This window comes from Acartia tonsa, chromosome 9 (genome assembly GCF_053477335.1).
Source record: "Acartia tonsa isolate MP-2025a chromosome 9, ASM5347733v1, whole genome shotgun sequence".
Lineage (NCBI taxonomy): Eukaryota > Metazoa > Arthropoda > Copepoda > Calanoida > Acartiidae > Acartia > Acartia tonsa.
The window spans coordinates 33,788,001-33,808,303 of record NC_137268.1 but is presented as its reverse complement, the minus strand read 5'-3'; the positions used below and the strand labels follow the sequence as shown (position 1 = coordinate 33,808,303).

At 32.6% G+C, this 20,303-nt stretch overlaps 2 protein-coding genes across 2 annotated transcripts in view; one reads left to right on the top strand and one right to left on the bottom strand.

The window, feature by feature from the left end:
* LOC145328811 (muscle LIM protein Mlp84B-like) overlaps positions 1 to 9,801 on the top strand; it is a 31,015-nt gene extending 21,214 nt beyond the window's left edge. The window contains exons 10-20 of the mRNA XM_080172686.1: positions 433 to 522; positions 723 to 795; positions 1,596 to 1,642; positions 2,216 to 2,302; positions 2,471 to 2,531; positions 4,008 to 4,123; positions 6,124 to 6,201; positions 6,633 to 6,747; positions 8,176 to 8,270; positions 9,154 to 9,223; positions 9,603 to 9,801. Coding sequence (XP_080028812.1) covers positions 433 to 522; positions 723 to 795; positions 1,596 to 1,642; positions 2,216 to 2,302; positions 2,471 to 2,531; positions 4,008 to 4,123; positions 6,124 to 6,201; positions 6,633 to 6,747; positions 8,176 to 8,270; positions 9,154 to 9,223; positions 9,603 to 9,662 — 892 coding nt within the window. The 3' untranslated portion in view covers positions 9,663 to 9,801. The remainder of the gene's footprint in view (positions 1 to 432; positions 523 to 722; positions 796 to 1,595; positions 1,643 to 2,215; positions 2,303 to 2,470; positions 2,532 to 4,007; positions 4,124 to 6,123; positions 6,202 to 6,632; positions 6,748 to 8,175; positions 8,271 to 9,153; positions 9,224 to 9,602) is intronic.
* On the bottom strand, positions 9,747 to 19,409 carry LOC145328812 (uncharacterized). Its single transcript, XM_080172687.1, has 10 exons — positions 19,308 to 19,409; positions 18,832 to 18,901; positions 18,304 to 18,365; positions 17,630 to 17,687; positions 16,939 to 17,005; positions 16,307 to 16,413; positions 14,628 to 14,704; positions 14,102 to 14,190; positions 13,041 to 13,095; positions 9,747 to 10,574 (listed from the first exon to the last, which is right to left on the bottom strand). Exons 1-10 carry the CDS (start codon positions 19,374 to 19,376, stop codon positions 10,536 to 10,538), a joined length of 693 nt encoding a protein of 230 aa, XP_080028813.1. The 5' UTR covers positions 19,377 to 19,409; the 3' UTR covers positions 9,747 to 10,535.
* Between the last annotated feature and the right edge of the window lie 894 nt (positions 19,410 to 20,303).

The following is a 20,303-nucleotide window of genomic DNA, read 5'->3' as shown; positions in this document are numbered from 1 at the left end:
TTATCCGCTGTTTTAGAGGTTCTAAGCCATTGCATTGTATCATAACGAATTTAGAAATATACATTATACATTTATAATATTAAAACCGGTTTTGTTCATCTTCGGCATTTCGGTCTAACAAAACTGGTTTTAATATTATAATTGTACATTTTTATATCAATGGAAAACTGTTTATAATAATACGAGCTATTCGTTACGAAAGGACGTGATAAGAGCTGACCCTAATTATAGGAAAGCATTGCTTTTAAAGATATTTTAGGGTATTCCATGCTGAACAAATGTTTAGGAAATATAAAACCTATCACAACATTGTGTTCTATTTTATTTCACATTTTATTATTTGTACTTTAGGGTATTCCATGTTTAGTAAATATAAAACCTATTACAACATTTTGTTATTGGGTATTTCACACATCATTATATATATTTTAGGGTATTCCATGCAGAACAAATGTTCAGCAAAAGTAAAACCTACCATAAAAGATGTTTCTCATGCAAGACTTGTAAAAGACCTTTAGACAGGTATATTTTTTATTGGGCCAAATACTGTAAAATGTGTATACCTGGCCTAGGAGTAAAGGTTATTTCAGTAAGAGAGGAGGGGGTTGGGTTGAAGGGGGCTATTGGGGAAATCGTTATCTTAGCCAGTTACAAGGTTTACTTTATTAATGAATATGATAATCTTATGTAAGATCCAAGTACTAATAAATCCACTTGCTTAGTGTGTTAGCCTGTGATGCGCCGGATGACGACATTTATTGCAAGGGCTGTTATGGAAAGAAATTTGGCGCAAAGGTAAACTTTTTTGCAGCTGTCTGTAAAGGGAAGGGGATATTGGACTGTAAAACAGGTTTTCATCATGAATCTTATAAGATAATACAATTGCTGATAATTTGTGTACATCCCCAATGATGACACACAAAATTACCCCTTATTTAGATTAAACAAACCAATTATAATTTAGTAAAAGTCCCCAAAGTTGTTAGGCCAATGAATAAGAAAACGTTTTAATGAAACTTTGAGGACTAAGCAGCTTATTGTCCTCTCTCTCTCTCTGGGTATTCATATTCGTTGAACCAAACATTTTGGGTTCTTATAATTTAGTTAGACCGCTAAATTTTTCAGTGAAGATTTCCTTACTACCAGTGTAAAACCAGTATACGATTTACTTGATCAGCTAATCTGTTAGCCATGCTGCAAATAAGTATTAAAACATATTAGGAATTTATTTAAAAGAATTTTATATTTTTTAAATTTCAATCCTGATTTATTGCTTTAAAACATTCAAAACTATTCATTCGAAACTGATTAATGTCCGTTGAATTAAAACCAGTTCTCACCCATGCGAAAAAATTATGTATAGCATCGTAATATATCCAGTTTTCTATAAAAATGTATGATCATAAAATTAAAACCATTTTATAGCTGTGCCTTCTGCATCTCTGGGCTAAAAACTAACTTTAATCTTATTAATGTACATTTCATTTCCGCGGATAGCTGATTATAATACGATGCGAGAAATAACTATTATTTACATAATTCCATCCTTGTTTTTGTATACTTCGCTTCTTATGGATGGTATCATTCTTGTTTAGGGTTACGGTTTTGCTGGCGGCTGTGGATTCTTACAATCTGGTGACATGTAAGTAATTAAATTACTAGATATTTGTTGAGTTTAATTTTTTGCATATGTACATAATAAATGTATATTGTACAAGTATAGATGAAAAATCAAGACAACTACCTGGCCCAAGTGGTAGGAACCTTTTTCGTTTGCTAGTAAATTGCTTTCCATTCTTTTGAAGGGACTTGGCTGTGTTTATATTTTCTACGCTATTTGTGATGATTATAAAGTCCAAATGCAAAATTGGGACAGGGCCCCCGCCCTGTGGGCAGAGTTACATATATGTAGCTCATTCCCTTTCCCTATTTTGAAAACTTTAACTAAAATAGGAATTTACTGATAGGCAGTTCCCAACACACATTAACAAATTCTATGAAATTTCTAATGCAAGCTTAGGATTTTTTTACATTTTTCCTTATACCTCTATAATACCAAGGAAACCCTAACTCCTGGCTTGATTAACCACTTTGATTAGAATTTTTATAGGATAAGTAAATTCATAATTTGTAATTCCAATCATTTTTGCATTTACAATTTTAATGTGATCTATCATAAAATAGATTTAAAATTCTTAAAAATGCCTTATTTTAGAGAAACCTCTGAAAATGGTCGACCACATACAGTGTCAGATACCTCCGCTATTAAAGGAGACCTCAACGATAGAGAAACTTGCCCCAGGTATGGTTTACTTGTAGCGCATCTGCTGTATCAAATGTTCATACGTCTGTATGTCTGTATGTCCGTCTGTCACATTATCAGATGTTTAACACATATATATTTAATTCTACTATATTTTCTTTACTATACTTTATGAGATCATACTTATTCAATTTGTTTTTATTTTAGATGCAAAGGGAAAGTGTTTCATGCAGAGAGAATGTTGTCTAAGAACAATGTCTTTCATAAGGTACAGAAAGGGATCCAGGATACCTTTGTTTAATACAGTGTGTTTTTTTTCAATGGGAACTTTTTTGAAAGCAATTTTACCCCACTTATAGTTATCAGAATTTAATGATTAATGGCTTATTTTCTTCGTTTTTTAATGCAATTAATAGAACAACAAAAAAATATTTCAGTTATTATTTAAAAAGTGCAGTAAAATATAAAATTCAAAACTTAGGTGTCAACATCTAAAAATGGTTTTAGCGCATTTTTCTTATGCTCAAATATTAAACCTTTTGCAAGAATGGCTGCTAAACACTTTAAAGTTGAGATAGAGAGCTAAAATGTATACTATTAGGGACATGTACTAGAACATATTAAAGTTGAAGGCCATATCTCAACCAGGGAGGGAGTACTGGCCCCCCAAAGTCGACTACAGAAAATCCAATTTTTTTCTTGCAAAGGGTAGAAGATTTAGACATAAGAAAAATGCGCTAAAACCATTTTTAGATGTTGACACCTAAGTTTTGAATTTTAGATTTTGCTGTACTTTTTAAATAAAAACTGAATTTTTTTGGAGTTCTATTAATTGCATTAAAAAACGAAGAAAAAAAGCTATTAATCATTAAATTCTGAAAACTATAAGTGGGGTAAAATTCATTTAAAAAAAGTTCTCATAAAAAAAACACACTGTATATTTTGGGCAAAGTAGACAGATCCTTAGTGATCTATTCATGGTTACCCGGGCAGAACTGATTAGGATTTAGGTTGTTTTATTGTTATAGTAATTTGAATTGTGTTTTATGTTTTTTTAAACTGACTAAGCTATATTTGCTTGATTCACTTCACTAAAAGATGCGATTGATAATGAAGATTTTTTGCAATATATTTCGTTATGAAGCAGCAGTAGTTACTAATTTATAAATGTTATGGTTGAGATAGATTTATAACTGTTAAAAGTTTTTTTTTTGATTTTATGAAAAAAACTGGTTTTAATCTTATGATTGTACATTTCTATATTCGTAGAAAGCTGATGCTAGACATAGTTTTTTCGTATGGATGAGAACCGGTTCCTATCCACCGGATTCGAATGAATACGAGAAAGTATTTTAACTTCGAAGGAAACAATTAATCTTTTATTCTGCACTAGTGAGATAAATATGTTTGAGATACAATTCAGAAAATATATTTATCAATATTTTAACTACCAATAAAAATGACCCCTAGAAAGCTTGTTCCTTGCACAAGTAATAAAATGATATGAGAGTCAGTTGTAAGATAATATGCTTGACTAATAACCTCTATAAAAAAATTTTTTCTCGTATTCATTCGAATCCGGTGGACAGAAACCGGTTCTCATCCATACGAAAAAACTATGTATAGCATCGTATTATATCCAGCTTTATACGAATACAAAAATGTACAATCATAATCTATATCCGCGGAAAGCCGTTTATAATTCGATGCGAGAAATAACTATTATCAACTTTCAATGTTTTAGACCTGTTTTATGTGTCGTGACTGTTCCCGCCCTCTGGACAGTACCAGTTGTTGTGATGCTCCGGATGATGAAATATATTGTAGAGCATGCTACGGAAAGAATTTCGGCCCCCATGGGTAAGTGAATTCGTCAATTTGCTAGTTGTTTGAAAGTGGAACTGCCATTTATACATCCAGCAAAAGTATAGGAGATGTATTTTCGCCAGTGCAGTTTAAAGAGTATGGATGTATTTATGGCAAACTAAATTATAGCTGTGGTAGCTGGGCAAAGTGTCTCAAAAAATCAGCCTTGTGACGTCATAAAAATGAGGGATTGACCATTTTTTTAGGGGTTTCTTTCCCACTTCTCCTCTCATTTCCATCATTTTTATGACGTCACATAGCTGATTTTGGGACACTTTGTCCAGCTACGTAGCTGTGTAACGAACGATAATATTGAAATTCCTGACAAACTTTAATATCAAACATATTATTTATACTGTCAATAATACATCCAGGTATGGGTATGGAGGATCAGGATCTACACCAGCACTGATGATCACTAGACCTGAACAGATATATTTATAATTATATTCCAGGTATTGGTATGGAGGATCAGGATCTACACCAGCACTGATTATCACTAGACCTAAACAGATATATTTATAATTATATTCCAGGTATAGGTATGGAGGATCAGGATCTACATCAGCACTGATGATAACTAGACCTAGATAGATATGTTTATAAATATATTCCAGATATGGGTATGGAGGATCAGGATCTACACCAGCACTGATTATCACTAGACCTAGACAGATATATTTATAATTATATTCCAGGTATAGGTATGGAGGATCAGGATCTACATCAGCACTGATGATAACTAGACCTAGATAGATATGTTTATAAATATATTCCAGATATGGGTATGGAGGATCAGGATCTACACCAGCACTGATGATCACTAGACCTGGACATATATAATTATAATTATATTCTAGGTATGGGTATGGAGGATCAGGATCTACACCAGCACTGATGATCACTAGACCTGAACAGATATATTTATAATTATATTCCAGGTATTGGTATGGAGGATCAGGATCTACACCAGCACTGATTATCACTAGACCTAGACAGATATATTTATAATTATATTCCAGGTATAGGTATGGAGGATCAGGATCTACATCAGCACTGATGATAACTAGACCTAGACAGATATATTTATAATTATATTCCAGATATGGGTATGGAGGATCAGGATCTACATCAGCACTGATGATAACTAGACCTAGATAGATATGTTTATAAATATATTCCAGATATGGGTATGGAGGATCAGGATCTACACCAGCACTGATTATCACTAGACCTAGACAGATATATTTATAATTATATTCCAGGTATAGGTATGGAGGATCAGGATCTACATCAGCACTGATGATAACTAGACCTAGATAGATATGTTTATAAATATATTCCAGATATGGGTATGGAGGATCAGGATCTACACCAGCACTGATTATCACTAGACCTAGACAGATATATTTATAATTATATTCCAGGTATAGGTATGGAGGATCAGGATCTACATCAGCACTGATGATAACTAGACCTAGATAGATATGTTTATAAATATATTCCAGATATGGGTATGGAGGATCAGGATCTACACCAGCACTGATGATCACTAGACCTGGACATATATAATTATAATTATATTCTAGGTATGGGTATGGAGGATCAGGATCTACACCAGCACTGATGATCACTAGACCTGAACAGATATATTTATAATTATATTCCAGGTATTGGTATGGAGGATCAGGATCTACACCAGCACTGATTATCACTAGACCTAGACAGATATATTTATAATTATATTCCAGGTATAGGTATGGAGGATCAGGATCTACATCAGCACTGATGATAACTAGACCTAGACAGATATATTTATAATTATATTCCAGATATGGGTATGGAGGATCAGGATCTACATCAGCACTGATGATAACTAGACCTAGATAGATATGTTTATAAATATATTCCAGATATGGGTATGGAGGATCAGGATCTACACCAGCACTGATGATAACTAGACCTGGACATATATAATTATAATTATATTCTAGGTATGGGTATGGAGGATCAGGATCTACACCAGCACTGATGGCTGCTGGACCTGGACAGAATGAAGAAAGCAAACCCCTGTAAGTGTTTATAATTCTTATTAATTTTGCAAAGTGTGCATCAATACTACAAAAGTCAATTAGTTAAAGGGTGTAAAGAAAAAATCCAATAGCTAACAATTTTCATTATAATCCTTACAATTTTGGTTCAAATTTTTATTTTTGTTAATCTAATTGATGCTCAGACAATGACATTAAGAACACAACAATGGGTTTGTCTTTTTGATGCCAAAGGTTTAAATTGTGAGTGATTGGTTTTTTTACACCCTTTATATCACAAACAAATTGAGATAGAAATAAGGAGGGTGAATGGGTAAACGATCTATCATGTTCTAGATCTTTCTCATGTCATGGTGAATTTCAAATTGTAAACATTTGACTGCAGTGTATTTTTCATCCAGAAAATTTGCAGATATCAAGATTTTTACCAATGATATGCTTTTCAATTTCAGGATTGATTTCCATCCTGGTGTATATGAGCACGAGGAGAAAGTCGGTGGAACAGCTGGCTGCAAGAGGTGTGGATACAGAGTTTATGATGCAGAGAAGCTGATGGCTGCTGGCAGGGTAAGTATACCCCATTTATTTTTTGGGAAGGGGGGGAGGCAAGATCCTAAAAATCTTTATTCCTTCTAGAAAAAAAATAATACTTATTTGAAGGTATTTTCAGACAAATTTGAGTTAAAGGTAGACAGAAAATCAGTGAAAGAGATGAAAAAATAAATGGCTAATTATGTTATGGCCTTACAATCAAGTACCTAAATGATCTAAAAGAGTCAACTTTTTGATATTTTTTTTTATCTGGTTAATAGTAAAAACTGATATTTAAGCGTTAGTAATAGAAGGCAAACAAATGGTTGTACCAATGCTAAAGAACAGTGGCGTGCGAACCGAAGGGGGCATTTGGGGCAATCGCCCTCCCCTGGCGACTAAAACGCACCCCCCTGCCTCTCTAAATGTTGAAAAATGCCCCGTTTTGCCCTTCCCCCCTGGTCAACAAAAATGCCCCTTTTTGCCACCCTACCCTACAAAAAGCAAAAATATCCCAGTTTCAAAAAAAAATCAAGAAATACTCCAAAAAAATCAGACAGTTGCTATTCATTTCAAATTTTTTAACTAGTGTAGAACTTGGGATATAATGTCCTTTCACTGAACATAACAAACCAGGTAATTGGAAGTATTTTATTTTGTACATCCCCAATGATGATACATAAAATTACCCCTTATATAGATTACAATTAGTGGATGAAACGTATGGAAACTGAACTTAATTAACCAACCAATTAAAATTCCATTAAAGTCCCCAAAGTTGTTAAGCCTACGAATTAGAAAATTTTATATTTCATATTGATTTAGGGGGGGGGGGGCAAAATTTTGCAAAATCTTCAAAATGCCCCCCCCCCCCCTGCCTAGACAAAGTGCTTCGCACGCCACTGCTAAAGAAATTTTTTTATTTATATTATTTATATGAATGGATATATATAAATGGATATTACATTACTTTGATTTTACAGGTTTTGATGTTCCCTAATAAAGTGAAAATTGTAGCGGGCTAAAGTAACCATTCCCTTCTTCCATCCCCTTTACCCCATCACCTCCTGTTCTACTGGATGAAAGAACAAACCAATAAAAGAGTTCCTTGTTAGCAAGATAGATTGACGACAAATTATCCCATGCCATAATATGACACCATGGAAACTGTCCCAATTTTGTATAACTTTTGCGGAACATGTTCCAGTTACGTCATATTTTTCTTTCCCGAAAAAGGGAAGGGGGAAAGAAAAAAAGGGAAGGGGGGAAGAAAAAAGAGATGGGAGAAAAGGGGGTTTTCCCCATCTCTTTAGAAGAGATTTTCTTCCCCCCTTCCCTTTTTCGGGAAAGAAAAATATGACGTAACTGGAACATGTTCCGCAAAAGTTATACAAAATTGGGATAGTTTCCATGGTGTCCATAATATCCAAATGTATTCTACATCCATTTTTATATAATTTTCAGAACTGGCACAAACGTTGTTTCTGCTGTTGTCAATGTAAACGCCATCTTGATTCTACGACTGTCAATGATGGCACTGATGGAGAAATATACTGCAGGTAACCAGGGATCTAAAGGGATAAGACAATGGTCGACAAATTGATGTACACATCCCCGATAATTACCCCTTCTGTATATTAAAATTAGTGGTTTTGAACCATTAACCATTAATAAACCTATTATAAAACTTTGGGGACTAGTGTAATAAACAGTTAATTGTCCCCCCTCCCTTGCTTTAGCAGGTAACATATTTATGTAAAAGGGGACATGAGCCATATGTGACTTTGCCCACGGGGCGGTGACACTTTCCCGATTTTGTATTTAGTCCTCGAAGTCGGAAAATAGAAACACAGCTGAGTCCGTACAAAATTACAGAAACGATTTGCTAGAAGCTGAAAAAGGTCTCCGCCTCTTGGGCCAGATAGTTGTCTGGATTATACATCTAGGCTTTTACATTTATTGGTAACATACCTAGAATAATTACAAGAAATCTATCCTTATGATAATAGTATAAGTTAAGTAATAGGATGACTATCTGAAACTGTTCTTCTTTGAAGTGAATCGTCTCTTTATTTAGGGAAGGTTTATAACCATTTAGTAACCACTAACTTCCCAAAATAACTCGCCCTTATAAAAAGAAATGTTCTTCACTTTTTCTTTTTTATAGCTAAAATTAATATGAAAGGTTGACCCCCCGCCAACCTGTTTTCCTCAATTGCCCCTAGAGGCCTCCAAATGCATAGCCGCTAGTATGTAAACAAGGATTATCTCGTACAATAGTTGAGCAGTTGATTACAGAATAGGGTTAAATTATGTCCTCAAAAAACCATTTAATTTATAATCTTACTATGGAAGATTTTTTTGTGACAATATACATATAAAGGGACAGTCATACTTTTAAATTAAATATGTTACAAGTTTTCATGTAAACTATTACCCTAGGAGTTGTCACAGTGGAAAGTTTGGCCTAAAGGGATATGGATTTGGTCAGGGAGCTGGTACCCTCCTTTCTGTAAGTAATTTTATAATTGGTACCAATGAAAGGCCAGTATACACTGTAATTGACCAATGGTAAAATTTATAGTGGCCTCTCATTGGTTTGGTTAATTTTTTTTGCGTCAAAATCTGTGCCGCCACTTTTACTAGCTTCATTGGTACTAATTAGCATAGCTTACCAGGGAGTAAGGGAGGGGACAATGGGCAATTAATTCAATTTAAGAGTATTTGCTGAAAGACCTTGAAATCCAGATTAATCCAGAAAATATGGAGGTAATTGTAAAGGGAGAGTTAATACAATACAGAAAACTATAAAATTATAATAAATTCCAAGAAAAAAGCATTCATTTGAAAATTATATTACCAGCACATCAGACTGACGTAACCATATTTAGGATGGCCACGGATGTGGAAAAACAAGTATCGCTATGGACAATGCATTCATTCTACCTTGAACAAACATATTCTTGTTTGAGTACTCAGAACAATTTTTTTCTCATGACCATAAAATACTTAGAAGTAAGCAAAAAAATTTTGGGAAAAATGAAAATTTTTGAAAAGTACTTAATTATGATTAATTTAAAAGACTTTATTTCTAACATGAAATAAAATACACTATTATGACAAAATAATGAATTAAGCATAAATTTTGTGATTCTAAAAAATGTTTCATTTATCATTGTTAAAATTGCTTCGCATTATAATCATTTAACACAATATTAATCATATTCTGCCAATTTTTATAGTTTTATTAATTAAAATTATATTGTATTATCATAATGTTTTGTTATCATATATACATTATTCAGTGTTTTCAAATCCTTTAAATAAATCATGTTATCATTGTTTCTAGCTTTTATTTTACTTAACCTCTATGTTTCATATAATATATTTGATTGAAAACCATTTATTTACAACATCGTATAATTAATAAATAGCTTAAATTAAATTCTATAAGATTAATACCAGTTTTGTTGCACCACAAGGGCCGAAAACGGGTATTGAATTTATCCTTTTTTTCGTGGAAAACTGATAACAATATGAAACTGTACATGATATTTCAGTATGGCTAGGAACAAGTTCTAATCTAGAGGATAAAATCAGTTTTAAAGCCATACTGGAATAGTATTTTAAACAGGTTTCCGTGGATATAAAATGTACAATTATAAGACTAAATTTTTAGCCCATGCCTTCGGCATCTCGGGGCTAAAAAACTGGTTTTAATCATATGATTGTACATTTTTGTATTCGTAGAAAGTAATATGATGCTAGACATAATTTTTCAGTATGGCTGAGAACCGGTTCTAATCCACCGATAACGGGATTCATTATTCCTTCATATTTTTCTGACATCGAAAAAACTCGGCCTAAAAGTGCAGATATTAAAAATCTATCAAGCTGTTTATTTTGCATTGTTTGCGAAGCTACTCTATAATTCACTTTTTGCCCGTTCAACCGTCAGTCCGTAACGCTTACATCTTTTTAAAAAGTATACTTACTTGGGCCGTCTCGGTCTATTAGTCATGCTGCAAAAGATATATATTTTTTTCAGAAGGTTTCGTGATTTTTTAATATCTGTCATATTGATCTTCCTTTTTCTTTCGCACTTTTATGACCACTGAAGATCTGCTTTATAATATAGATGGTAAATGGGCGTTTACCCCTCTCAAACTTTTAAACACCTCATTCTACCCAACTCAAAAATTTTTGGAATAATACACGGCAGCAATGTTGAAAAGAGACTATCCAAGGAAAAACACACAGCTCAATTTGTAGGAATATATTTCGATTAAATCACATCTAATCCTTGTCAACCTGCACAAAATTAACCATATTTCATATATTTATAGTAAAATCAGATATATATTTTGAAAAAAAATTAGGTTATTTTAAAGTAAAGAAACAACAAAATAATGAAAAAGTGCTCGAAAATACAAAGAAAAAGTTAAATGTATTATAATGAATATGGTTATCCCTTCTATTATTCTTTACTGTACAAAGGTTTGTTTGAAACTGAGTAATTTAACCGCTGGTTTTGGTGTAAAGGGAAGGAGTAGAAGGGATGGGGGTTTAAAAGAATCAAAGTTCAAAAGAATGAAAGTTTTGTACTGTATAACTTTTGTATTTTTTAAAAAAAATATTGCAATTAGCAAAACAGAAATACGTGAATGTGTTGAAAAGATTTTAATTTTATATGAAAGTGTATGAAAAATTGTCATAAATTAAACAATAAAGTATTAAAAATTAGTTTAGTAATGATTAACAACAAAGCAACAAATGTAAATTTATATTTAGATAAAATAACAAGTAAAATTACAATTTTTTATTTAATCCATTTCTTAGTGTGTCAAATTTATTGATGTATTCAGCTTCCCGAATTTTTCTGTAGTTTGATGAGTCCAGTTTGCATTTTTCTAAGACTGAAAGCTTCATGTTGGTCATGCTGTGTCCAGGTAGATTAAAATGTTTTCCTGTTGGGTATTTGTCATGATCTGTGCTTCTAACATAACCAAGGTGTTGGCCAAACCTAACTTTTAGTTTAGCTTGTGTTTCACCGATGTATTGAACAAAATTACATGCAGCTTTGTCACAGGAAATGCAGTAAACCACATTTTTACTTTCACAGGTAACACTCTCTTGTAGGTTGATGTAAATTTTCTTGTTATTTGAGCTAACAACTTTTTTACCTTCTTGAATATAGCTACAGGTATTACATCTTGGTTGTTGGCATTTTTTGAGGCCAGGTAAAGTTCGCTGTTTTCTTGATGGTAATTTTGTCTTTACAAGGCGTGCTCTTAAGCTAGCAGATCTTGGCTGTCTGTAAGCAACCATGGGAGGGTGGGGAAAAATTTCTTGTAGGCGTTGGTCATTCAATGTCATAAATTTCCATGCATCCTTAAGTATTTTTGACAGTGGGGGCAATGATGGATGGTAGGATACAACAAAGGGTATTCTGTTTTTCTTCTCTCTTGTCACTTTCTGAAGGGCTTCACTCCTTTTTAGATTTAAGGCTTTTTGTATGCTTGTGTTGATCAGTTTCTCGTCATAATTTCTCATCAGTAAAAATAGTTTGAGTTCATCTAGTCTTTTCATCAAAGTGTCTTCTTCTGAGCATATTCTCACTAGTCTGTGGCACAACGAATATGGGATATTATTTATTGTATGTGGTGGATGGCAGGATGAAGGAAGAAGATATTGCATTCTGTCTGTTGGTTTTCTATACAGGTCTGTAATGATTTTTTCGTTTTTTATGGTTACCAGAGTGTCCAAGAAGGGTATGCTACGTGAAGAATAGCAAAAGCAGTCATGTTGTTCGGTAATATTGCATGGAAAAGGGCAGGTGTAGCTGTGGGTGAATTTAATTGTTGGATGAATTTTGTTGATGTTTGTCAGGTAAGTTTCAAGGTTGTCCACACTTCCTAGCCATATGAAAATAATGTCATCTAAGAATCTTGCAAATTTTCTGATAAGATCTGTGTCTGGTTCAATCTGTGTTGCCATGTGTCTCATAACAGGATCAATTAACATTCCCATGGTTAATGTAGAAGAATTTACAGCTGAGGGAGAGCCCATTGCTGTACCAATTGTTTGACGATATAAATCTTTACCAAATTGAAAGAAATTGCAGCTGAATACTAGGTTTAGAAGTTGAAGTATTAGAGTTGCAGGGACAGCTAATTCAAAAATTTTTAAAATACATTACATTACCCCCCTCAAACCTTTGAAATCCCATTTTGCCCCTCTCAAAATCTAAAGCTTGGACGTCCCTGCTCTATAACATTTTTCGCTTTTTATGGATGTTGTCAACCTTGTTTTAAATTTTTTTTGATTACCTTACACTTGTTAACTTTTTCTTTTCTCAGTTCTAAATATTTATCAGAAAATGTTCTAAAAGATAAAATGTAAATAAGAGCGAAGCCCTAAAATCAGAATGAAGGACAAACGAAAAATAACTCTTGTAGTTTGTCAGAACTTAATGATTATTCAAAAAACATAAGAATAGGATAATCATATCATACCAAGAAGTGTTAAAAATCAGCATATTTAAATGGAGGTCCGGAAATTCTGGTAAAGATTATAGAGTTGTTTTTTCAATTGTTTCTAAATATCATAAGAATCATCATGCAAAGTTTGATATCGATAGGATAATTCTAACATGTGTATTAAGATATATAAGTTTTCCGGAATTTTAATGTCAGGGGGAGATTTGAAATCTACATCAAATTTTAAGGATTTTTTATAAAATTCGTTTTTTGTATAATTCTTTATCTAAAAGCGGAAATGCATTTTAAGTTAATTAATTTTGACCAATAGGATAGGTGGATTTTAAACTACCTGCGCTCTAATTCGTTGAATGATGTACGCCATCCAATCAGAGCGAAGATTTTTTAAATCCACCAATCACAGATGCCAAAATTAATTAACTTAAATTGCATTTCCGCTTTTAGATAAAGAATTATAGAAAAAACGAATTTTATAAAAAAAAATCCTCAAAAATTGATGCAGATTTCAAATCTCCCCCTAACTTTAAAATTCCGGAAAACTTATATATCTTAATGTGTATTTGAATAATATCATAAAAATAAAGTTGCTACGCTTTCATATTAATATCTAACTCTTAAAGGAATCATCATCCAAAATTTGAAATCGATAGGATAATTCTAACATGTGTATTTTAACAATATCATAGAAATAAAGTTGCTACGCATTCAAACTAATACCTAACTCCTAAAGGAATCATCATGCAAAGTTTAAAAATCGGTAGGACAATTCTGACATGCCTAAATTAACGAAAAGGGCTAACCATTATGGATGGACGGACGCACGGACCGACCTTGACTATAGAAAACCTTCGCTTTTACCAATGATTGTTCTAATTGTAACAGAACAGTACCTGGAAATCCGTTGATCAGCTGGATTTTCCAATTTAGCAGATCTCGCCTCCTCTAGACATGTCCAGAGGGAAGTCCTACATCCCTCTACCTAGATGTAATATGACGTCATAGGCAAGTTCTGCATCCCTCTACCTAGATGTAATATGACGTCATAGGGAAGTACTGCATCCCTTTTTACGGTCCGTACGTCCGTCCGAGACAGATAGCTTTTTTTGTTAATTTAGGCATGTTAGAATTGTCCTATCGATTTCAAACTTTGCATGGTGATTCCTGTAGTAGTTAGGTACGACTTAAAAAGCGTAGCAACTCTATAATCATTACCAGAATGTCCGTACGTCCATTTTAAACATGTTGATTTTTTACTTTTTTAACAACAAATTTTATATGATCTTATTATCTAATTGATCAGTTATTCAATTAAGTTCTTACACTATACAAGTGTTAATGCCCTTTTGTCCTACCGTTTAAGAGCTTCGCTTTTATGGATGTTGTCATCCTTGTTATATTTTAAAATTAAAAAAATACCTTATATTTTTCATCAGACATTAGATCTTCATTCAATTTTGATGTTGATTTTGATATCTCCAAAATATCATCTATGTCTAACAATTGTAAATCAGTATTTATTAACTTTATTCTCGTATATATTAAAAGAAGGGTGATTTTTTGTATCATCAATAGGGACTATATAGATTTATTAACCACTAGCAGCTACGCCCCTAGAGGCCTTTAGGGACACGTAAAATTGTTTTTTCAATCTATTTTCCAAAATATTTTTTTCGCCGATAGATGGTGTTAGTTATGTTTTTAGCAAATTGCAAAAATGATCATTCGGTACAAACAAACAGACAGTTAGAAAGACAGACAAACACACATCCTGTTACTTCATTATAAGTATTATCTTTCCCCTTAGATATTTGTAAAAAAAAAACTTTGAAATAATAGAAATAAAGCCTTTTTGTTAAATGCTTTGCTAATATCAAAATACTTTTAGCGATGTTATACAAAAATCAAGACCAAAAAATCAGCTATGTGACGTCACAAAAATGGGGTATTATCCATCTCTTTTTTAGGGGTTTTCTTTCACACTTCTCCTCTCATCTCCCTCATTTTTATGACGTCGGTCACATGGGTGATTTTTAACAAACTTTGGTCTTTGTTAAAAATATTACTAAAATATTTTCAAGTCCTGTTTCATCTGTTAGTAGCGAAGCTACTCTATACTTCAATATGTCCCTTTATATGTCTGTATAAACGTGAAATCTCCGCTGTCATTAGGTATTGACTGCTTGATGTTTTTCTTCCCAGATTATTGCAAATAATAATCCAGTATTATATTGTATAGTTGTTCCGTAGGTCTGTCAGTCAGGCTGTTCTATAATTTACTTTGTCCATTTATCCATCCATGATTTGTTTGTGTTTCACAATTGATGGATGTTGTCATCTTAGTATTCCTTTAATATATTACTAGCGGCTACGTCCATAGAGGCCTTTAGTGGCACTTTAACTGTTTTTTTTTTCAATTTCAAATAAGTCTATGTTGCGTTGAAGTCTTTACATAAAATAGATTTTTTTGTGATTTCTCTTAGGAGGGTGGTGGTACCCTCCTTCAAAATAGTTATAAACCTTCCTGGGACCAATGAGAAGCTTCCCTGTTAAGGAGAATCTGATCAGTTCAGTGGTTAGCGAGATCCTTCAGTACAGACAAACAGACACACAGACAACCAAACAGACACCTTGTTACTTTATTATAAGGATTAAAAAACATACAATAAATGTATTATGTTGCAGATAGAAGCTTGATAGCATAATGAAGATAATTTATAATCTAAAAAGCAAGAGTTTATAAAGCAAATTTGACTGCGTAACCAAAATACAAAAAATAATCAGAATTCATGCATGTTGAAAGACCCAATTAAGTTATATTTTAGTGCTTTCCCTCAAAGTGATTATCAAGCACTGAACCCCCTCCTCCTATTATTTTTAACATAAATTAAAATTATACCTGCGATGCCTTAACCCTACGCTGCTAAACATTACCCAATATAACCTAACCTAACCTGACCTAAAGTAATAAAGAAACAAACAAAAACCTTTTTATTTTAAAATAAGGTGGTGGGGTCTCTATGCTCGACTCGACACTTTGAGTAAAACCGCCAATGGACAGTAATGGAAGGCTATGTAGTATTGTTTTGTTTTTTTACCTACAGAACTAAACTTTTCAAGCGCTGAGTAAACAACAGCTAGAGAAGAAACTATATTGGATATTTTTGTAAGTGGCTTCATAAATTCCAAATTCTCCAATTCTTCCCTAGTAACGAAGCCATATTTGTTCATAGCAGAATATTTATTTCTCGCATCGTATTATAAACGGCTTTCCGCGGATATAGAATGTACAATTTTAAGATTAAAACCAGTTTTTAGCCCCGAGGTGCCGAAGGCACCTGCTAAAAAACTGGTTTTAATCTTATGTTTGTACATTTTTATATTCGTAGAAAGCTGGATATAAAACGATGCTAGACATAGTTTTTTCGTATAGATGAGAACCGGTTCCTATCCACCGGATTCGAATGAATACGAGAAAATGATATATGAGAAGCTGAGTATCTATGAATAAATTTCGTCATACTAACCTAACATTTGTCAATTAAAATGTACACTTGCCTGCCATTGGCAATTTTGTCTGTATATTAGCCATCATTGGTCATTTGTATTGTATGAGGTCATTTTTCATAGGTACTATATAGAGCTTCCAATTTAGATCTTTAGTTTACCAATAGAAATGCTTAAAAATTGAAATTTGAAATTTTTCATGTTCTGTTGATGTATTTTTTACCTTTTTTCTTCTTTTTTCTGTCCAATTATGACAAATGTTTTTGACAAAAATATCAGACCAAGAATACCTAAAACATTTTTAAATCACCAAAAGAAAGATTAGATTTATTAATAGTTTAATAAGCATTTTAGTTTAAGTTGAGGTGCAAATTTTGCAGACAAAGACCAAAGTGTGTTAAAAATCAGCTATGTGACGTCATAAAAATGATGGATATGAGAGGAAAAGTGGGAAAGAAAACCTCTAAAAAATATATGAGTAATCCCTCATTTTTATTACTCGGCTTCTATTAGAAATAGACGACTTAAATGATTGTAACTTTTTCTTTTACTGATTAGCAAACATTCAGTGACCTATTTTGTTTGTAAATGTGTCGGTAATGCTCTAGAGAACATTGGATTTTCATACAGTACATGTGATTTGTGATATTTTGTTTGTTATTTAAATAATGTGTTTATATTTCTGAAGCTATTGGTTGATATTAAAAGACCCACTTGAAAGTCGGCACAGGACCCCAACCCCGCGGGTTTAGTTACATTTAGTTACATTATTTATTTAAAATATACAGTGGGTGGCTTTACTTATTTTTGAGAGTTTTATCTATTTTTCTGTATGTTATGCTTAAACAGTACATAATTTTCATGTACTTCACTACTTATGGATGTTTTCATCCTTGTCATAAATAAGTGATTACCTATGAAAATAGCTCCGAAAAAGAAAATGTTTATTTCCATCACAAAATTAGATCCTTCCTAAAAAGTAGAGTTTGGATATTCTTAACTTTTATTAACAGATAATGGGCCAAATCCTATAATAGTTATTTCTCGCATCGTATTATAAACGGCTTTCTGCGGATATAGAATGTACAATTTTAATATTAAAACCATTTTTTTAGCCCTGAGGTGCCGAAGGCACGGGCTAATCTTATGATTGTAATTTTTATATTATAGAAAGCTAGATATAATACGATACTAGACATAGTTTTTTCGTATGGATGAGAACCGGTTCCTATCCACCGGATTCGAATGAATACGAGAATAGTTATTTCTCGTATCGTATTATAAACGGCTTTCCGCGGATATAGAATGTACAATTTCTATATTCGTAGAAAACTGGATATAATACGATGCTAGACATAGTTTTTTCGTATGGATGAGAACCGGTTCCTATCCACCGGATTCGAATGAATACGAGAAAATTTATTATGCTATCAGAATATTTCTTAAATCTTACACAATTCTTTTTATCTATTGAAGGCTAAGAACACCTTAACTTCTAGACTAGTCTACGAACTAGAGTACATGATAATAAGATCCAAGTAACAATAAATACATCTTTAGAGTGAAAATTTCAGAAAAATGTTCTTACCAAAAGAAAAGAGAATAATCGCATAGAAATCATTTCTCCTGTATCAGTAAATAGTCTCGCTACTAATCAGGATTAAGAACAAGTATTATTCAAAACTATTCACATAGGTATAGTTTTTACTTTTTAGAATATTACATTTACATTTGGTTAAAAATCATGTTTGATGTAATGTCCGTGCTTATAAAAAGACTTTATATTCTCCAAAATAGTTTAAAAAAACTTCCAAGGATCTATGAGAAGATACATTGTAAAGAAGAACCATATTGTTCAGCGGTTAGGGAGATCCTTCGTTACAGACAGACAGAGATCCTGTTACTTTATTATAAGGATTACCGGCTATGCCCCTAGTGACCTCTAAGAGCATCAAAGTAGTAAAAGAAAAACATAAAGAACTAAGGGAGGGAGTACTTTTTAATTTACAGCAATTTCTCTTTGCAATTATCGAGATCTTAAGCCACAGACAGACGGACATCCTGTTTGTTTTAAAAAAGGATATTTTTTTATGTTTTTCCTAATGTTTTATAATACTTGTTCCTGAAGCTGATTTGTTTGAATCCAATTGATTTGAACTCTCTCTTGAGGCGGCCAGACAATTCATCTAAAAGATAATTTATCTCAATTAAATGAAACTTTCAATTTATTCTAAGAACAAGGATGACAACATCAATAGGTAGCAAAACGCAAAAAAGGTCAATGGTCATACGTACATAGTTGATCACTAATAATCACACTCCCTTATTTTTTAAATAATTAAAAAATAAAGGGGGGAAGTTTATATTTTTTTATTACTCTAAAGATTAGGTTAGGTTTTATTGGGTACTGGGTAGTCCTGTAGGGATAAAACATTTGGAAAAAAAACTACACCCTTCTCCTTTATTAATTTAGAAATATGGAGGGGGGGGGGGGAGGGGAGCTATCATTGTTCAACATGATATTTGTGTATTGTTTTTTAAAATTTTAAGAAAAATATTCTTTCACAGGTAGAAATAAATTAATTGTATTACCTTATTCTTATCAAGATTGAACATATCAACAAGAAATGGCAACAAACCAAAAAATCCCAAAAATCTCATTTTATATTTTTAGTTTCACTTAACATTTTATCTATAAAATAATAAAATAAAATAAAAATTAAATGATAATAAATAGGTACAATATGAATAAAAATAACAATAAGAACAACAAAAAACTTAACTATAAAAGTTATTTTGGGAATAGTCCCTTTTGTGGCAACGCCCCTTAAGGTGCAATTTTTTGTATTTTTAAAAGGGCTTTTTATAGGTTATTTTAGGTTAGGGTAGGTAATATTGGGTTAGGTGATTGCCCCAATGGGTTAGGCAATTGGCCCCGCAGGGTTAGAGACCTACGCAGGGGCTAGCAATAGGAGAAAAGCTACTATGAAAAATAAGAAGAATCGCCCCTTATTTTGATTTTAAAATATCCTTGTGACGAAGCCCGGCAATTTGTTTCAGTTTTAATTTCTGTGACGTCATAAAATGAGAGAGATGAGGGGAGAAGTGGAAAAGAAAACCCCTAAAAAAGAGATGGAGAATATGACGTCACAAGTGATGCAAAAGTGGTACAGATTGGGCTTCGTCTATTCTTGTGATTTCTATTTTCCAAAACATTTACAAGAAAATATATTTTTATAAAAAGAAATGTTTATGGTTGAATTATATTAAGTTTATAATATTGGATCAAGTGCAGTTGACGGTAAAATGTTCCTGATTATATCCAAAAATCTATGAACGGCTTCTAACGACCAAACGGCGGAACTTATAGATTATGCGCAATCAACATTTAACTGACCAAAGAAGGCCTACAAATAATCTAGAATAGTCATAAATCAATAATCCACAGTTATATCGTAGTGCGCAAATAGACATATGTTACGCGTTTTTTCTTCAGGGAAGCTTTCCCTGTGCATCATTCGATCTTATTATTCGACCATATTATTATTATGACCTTCAAATGTTGCTTAAAAGGGTGTGCAGTACACC